The 5,000-nt window shown below is 38.5% G+C and overlaps 1 protein-coding gene across 1 annotated transcript in view; it reads left to right on the top strand.

Moving 5' to 3' along the window:
- Positions 1-1,814: 1,814 nt before the first annotated feature.
- Positions 1,815-5,000, top strand: part of LOC130070089 (MAM domain-containing glycosylphosphatidylinositol anchor protein 2-like) — a gene marked incomplete at its 3' end in the record, with an annotated part of 76,972 nt that continues 73,786 nt past the window's right edge. The window contains exon 1 of the mRNA XM_056234372.1: positions 1,815-1,914. Within this exon, the coding sequence (XP_056090347.1) occupies positions 1,839-1,914 (76 nt within the window). The remainder of the gene's footprint in view (positions 1,915-5,000) is intronic.

Genomic DNA, 5,000 nt, shown 5'->3' with positions numbered 1-5,000 from the left:
CCCTAAACCTGCCCATCACACACACACACACACACTGCCCCTATCCCTAAACCTGCCCATCACACACACACACACACACACTGCCCCTATCCCTAAACCTGCCCATCACAGGAGACATGCTGCATTTTTACATTTAAAAAAAACACATTGTTTTTTATGTTTTTTAAGCTATTTGAAATATGAGGACTCATGCAATGTCCTCATATATCACGTGTAAGTTGTAATACCAGTGTAATATGCATGTCATGATACACATTTGTGTCCTCATATATCACAAAAACAAAAGCACACACACACACAGACACACACACACACACACTGGGGACATCAGAGACATTATAGCAGCCCTTTAAAGTACAACATTTGAGCTGAACTGTTTCCGGTCAGCAGGAGGCGCTGCTTCAACAACAGGATCACTGCATCTCTATCTCAGAGGAAATATTCAAACAAGTAAAATCGAAATCTCGTCTGTCACTTTAAATGCTAGAGCTCTTTAAAGCAGGATTCTGATTGGCTGGCGTGTTTTATTCCTTCATGTTCTGAAAGTGATTCCAACTTTATCGTTTGTATGTGCTGTTATCGTTATAGTTGTGACTCTGATGTTCACTTTCATTCATATCGTTATCGCTATAATTATCGTCCTTATTTAATAAGAACATATTTTTTTATAGGCCTTATTTTTTTAAAGTAAAATTATAGCTTATATAATTTAGTCCTTATTTAATAAGAACATATTTTTTTATAGGCCTTATTTTTTTAAAGTAAAATTATAGCTTATATAATTTATAAGTTATGCTTATAACTCCCCCTGATGACGTCCATGTATGCAAAATAAAGCAGATTTCTTTTTTATTTAATGATCCATGAAAAACCTTTTAGTATAATTAGATAATTAATCTAATCATTTTAATTCTAAAAACTCAAAAACTCTTTTGAATCTAGACATTATTATTGTCTTTACGCGTGTTTACGTTTGTGTTTGTGTGAGTGAGTGAGTGAGTGTGTGAGTGAGTGTGTGAATGTGTGTGTGTGTGTGTGTGTGGTAGGTTTAGGGGTAGGGTTAGTGTAAGGAGAGAAAATATACAGTTTGTAAAGTATAAAAACCATTAGAGTCCCCACAAAGATAGTGAACCAGACGTGTGTGTGTGAGTGTGAGTGGGTGAGTGTGTGAGTGTGAGTCTGTGTATTTGTGAGAGAGAGAGAGAGAGAGAGAGAGAGAGAGAGAGAGAGAGAGAGAGAGAGAGAGAGAGAGAGAGAGAGAGAGAGAGAGAGAGAGAGAGAGAGAGATTGTGTGTTTGTGTGTGTAGTCCTACATACAGATGAGCCCCCCCCCCCCCCCCCCCCTCTCTCTCTCTCACACACACACACACACACACACACACAGCGCGCGTTATTGCGCACCGCGTCGGTCGTGTCTCTCACTCGTCCTCGATCATCTATCCGAACACACTGGACTCGGTTCGTTTGAGTTCGGCTTCGACAATCCCGCCAAACTGTTCTGATGTTCCGCGCGCGCTCGTCGAGATGACGGACAGCCAGGTGCACGCGCATTGCTCGTTCACGACGCGCCGCTGGTCCTGATGCTGCGGGCGCGCGTTCACCATCCTCATCCTCATCATCACTGAGACGGTCAGGAGCTCCGGATCGGATGGACTCGAGATGACTGATGTGTCCGAACCTCAGCCGAGCCCGTGAATGAACATCTGTCAGATTCATCAGGAAACCGCGCGGATCTGACGCGTTCCCTCGCGCTCCGCTTCGCTTCGTGACGCTTTCCCTCCACATCTCCTTCTGGAGAGACTCCGGCGCTTTCATGTGGATATGTTGAAAGGCACGTAATGATGGATGGGATTATCAGTGTTTTGGGGGTCCTGACGCTGGTTCTGGAGGGCATCTGGTGCCAGGGAGTGTACGGTGAGTGCCAGAAGCTCTCACACACATGCATTTATATGCCAGTCGACATGCCGTGTGTGTGTGTGTGTGCGTGAACAGGTGCCATTTCATAAACCATCTTCCCAACAGCCAATCCACAGGTTTTTAGACTGCAAAATCATGCATTATATATATATATATATATATATATATTTGACCAATGATTAATTAGAAATCGCATTTAATGGTATTTTAAAATTTAGAATGCATAAAAACAATCACAAGTTTCTTTTAGCTGTAAAATTTGGGTTTGGCTTACTCATGTTGAAACCATTCCCACAGCATGATATCAACACTCCCAATTAATACACAGGCTTTTACAGGGAAAAATAAGCATATATATATATATATGACCAATGATTAATTTGAAATAACATTTAATGGCATTTAAGAATTTACAATGCATAAAAACACAATCACAAGTTTATTTTAGCTGTAAGATTTAGGGTTCGGTTTCATGTTGTAAACAATTCCCATGATAGTTCAATATTCTCAATTAATACACGGGTGTTTTTTTTTAGAGGGAAAATTACGCATTACAAAAAGAAAATGTTTCAGTGATCTATGCATGCACAATAATTCAATCATTTAAAACGGATATAAACACAGTCATTTTAATTGCAAAAGTTTCTTTTAGGTGTGGCTTATATATGCAAGTTCAATAATGCGCGTGCCCTTTATTCAGCGTGTGTGTGTGTGTGTGTGTGTGTGTGTGTGTGTGTGTGTGTGTGTGTGTGTGTGTGTGTGTGTGTCCTCCGCTTCAGCAGAAGTTGCGTTGAGACGCGTTCGCACTGAACACACGCGGTATATATGAATGTCACAGCAAACATGAAATCTGCATATTATTCTGCATTCTCATCGTGTACTCTGTGTGTGTTGTGCTGCTGTGGTGTGTGTTAACCAGAGCTTTGCATGAGTCAGAGTGTGTAAATGTCATGAGGGAGAACATCTAAGCGCTGTTTCTCCGGGCTGGACTGATCTGAGACCTGCGATCTGACGCCGGGTCACGCGTCGCGATGTGCGCGTCATATCAACGATATTCTGCGTGTGTTTCTGGAGTCGGTTCGCATGCAGGACAGTGTGTGTGTGTGTGTGTGTGTGTCCCGCAGGACTAAGAGGATAATAGAGTTTGGGCTGAGCTGATCCATGAGAATGCACTTTAAAATCAATGCCGATGGAGGAATGGAAATGACGCTGTTGAATGCCAACACACACTCTGATGATGATAGGTGTAGTGTTCACTGCGCCCTACACACACACACATTTCAACACACACCTCAAAACATTATTTAAGATTCATGCACTTGAATTGCATATACAATTTACATGCATTTTTAACATAAACATAATGTGAATCATAAGTGTCATTCAATATTTCTTGCCATTTCTTTGTAATTATTGGTGAAATTTACTAGCAATTTCTGAGTGAAAATTGCTAATGCGTCATTGAATATGTTTTAAAAACACAATAATAAACCTTTACTGACAGCCTTCATATATAATGCATTATACGAGTATTTTAATGCATGAACTATATGCACCTTATGCATTTTATGATATCGTGAATAATTACATAAATGCATTACAGTATTCATTGTGACACCTTTAGGATAATGCATTAAAACGCATGACATCTGCCAAAGAATCTGCAAATATTATAATGCATTTTAACTTTGGTTATGAAAAGACATAATGCGGATCACCAATCAAGCCAGTCTGTTTCAATCTCATGCATAACTTGATATTGCTTGTTCCACAGCTAGCCATAATTTAACTCAATAAATGTCATGTTGATCTGCCAAATGCAAAATATATATTTTTTAAATCCACACACACACACAAAAAAAATGCAAATAGTTAATAAATGATTTCTCGAGTGCAGATTTATGACTGGCAAATATGCATCACATTAAGTTTATTAGGTTAAAACTGTGTAATGCAAATGCATGGAAATTTTATGTGCAATTCAAATCATAAATTAGGCTCTGCATTCCCAGCAACATCATCAAACAGATTCATTTCATCTAGATGACATCATATGCTCATGCAAATAAATATGAATATAGCATGTGCAATACATGTGCATTTGCAATAATGTTCTTTTATTTTAGGCAACTTGTGCTGATTTGTAATTTCCCCGTCCGATCTTGTTCCCTGTCTCATACATTCATGAACGTGTCATCTGTCAATCAAACCCCAGCATGCATCAGTGCAGTGTTTGAACACACGTGTAATGTGAGGGTTAGGTCAGTCTAAACATGATTATTATAACTGTGTTTGACTTGATGCAGGATGTTACTGTATTTACTGTATTCATGTGTTTAGATGAGTGCTGCATGAGAAGGTCTTGTTGAAGTCGAAGTGCTTTTGATATTGGCAATTTCATATTTCTTTCTCTTTCATTTCGGAACAAACACGTTTGTTTTGCGCCGATGAAAACATTGGGTGTTGGATTGCTGCTGTTTATCGTTTATTGCTGCCGCAGAGGATGATGGGAAATGTAGTTTGCATTTTAATGAAGGCTTTTTTTGTAGCTCATTCTGTGTTTGGATTGACATGATGACAAAATGTATTACTTTAACCATACTTATAAAAAAATGATGTTCTTCCTCAGTGTTTCTGTCTTGTTTTCCAGCACAAATATCTAAACATTCTTAAATCAAGATACATTCACTGGAGAAGAAGCGAAATGACTGAAGATATTAAGTCTGGAAAATGCATCAAAATGAAGTGAGTTTGTGTTTAAAACAAGAACAGAGATCTGCCAATGCAGTCAGAAAAAGAAACTTCATTTAAAGGGATATAAAGATATTTGTTCTTGTTTTAAACACAAACTCACTTCATTTTGATTAATTTTCCAGACTTAATATCTTCAGTCATTTCGCTTTAGATATTTGTTTTAGATAATGTTAAGATATTTTTTTAGTGAAGTATCCATTTCTTTAATAACTTGACTTTTCATCTGTATCTAATATAACCCAGAATTACCTGTGTTTCCACACACAGATAAACACTATGGGTTGTTTTAACCCAATTTTGGGTCAAATATGGACAAACGCAGCCGCTGG

This window comes from Rhinichthys klamathensis, unplaced genomic scaffold, assembly GCF_029890125.1.
Source record: "Rhinichthys klamathensis goyatoka isolate OS25496 unplaced genomic scaffold, OSU_Roscu_1.1 h1tg000394l_1, whole genome shotgun sequence".
Taxonomy (NCBI): domain Eukaryota; kingdom Metazoa; phylum Chordata; class Actinopteri; order Cypriniformes; family Leuciscidae; genus Rhinichthys; species Rhinichthys klamathensis.
This window is presented reverse-complemented; position numbering and strand designations above follow the sequence as displayed.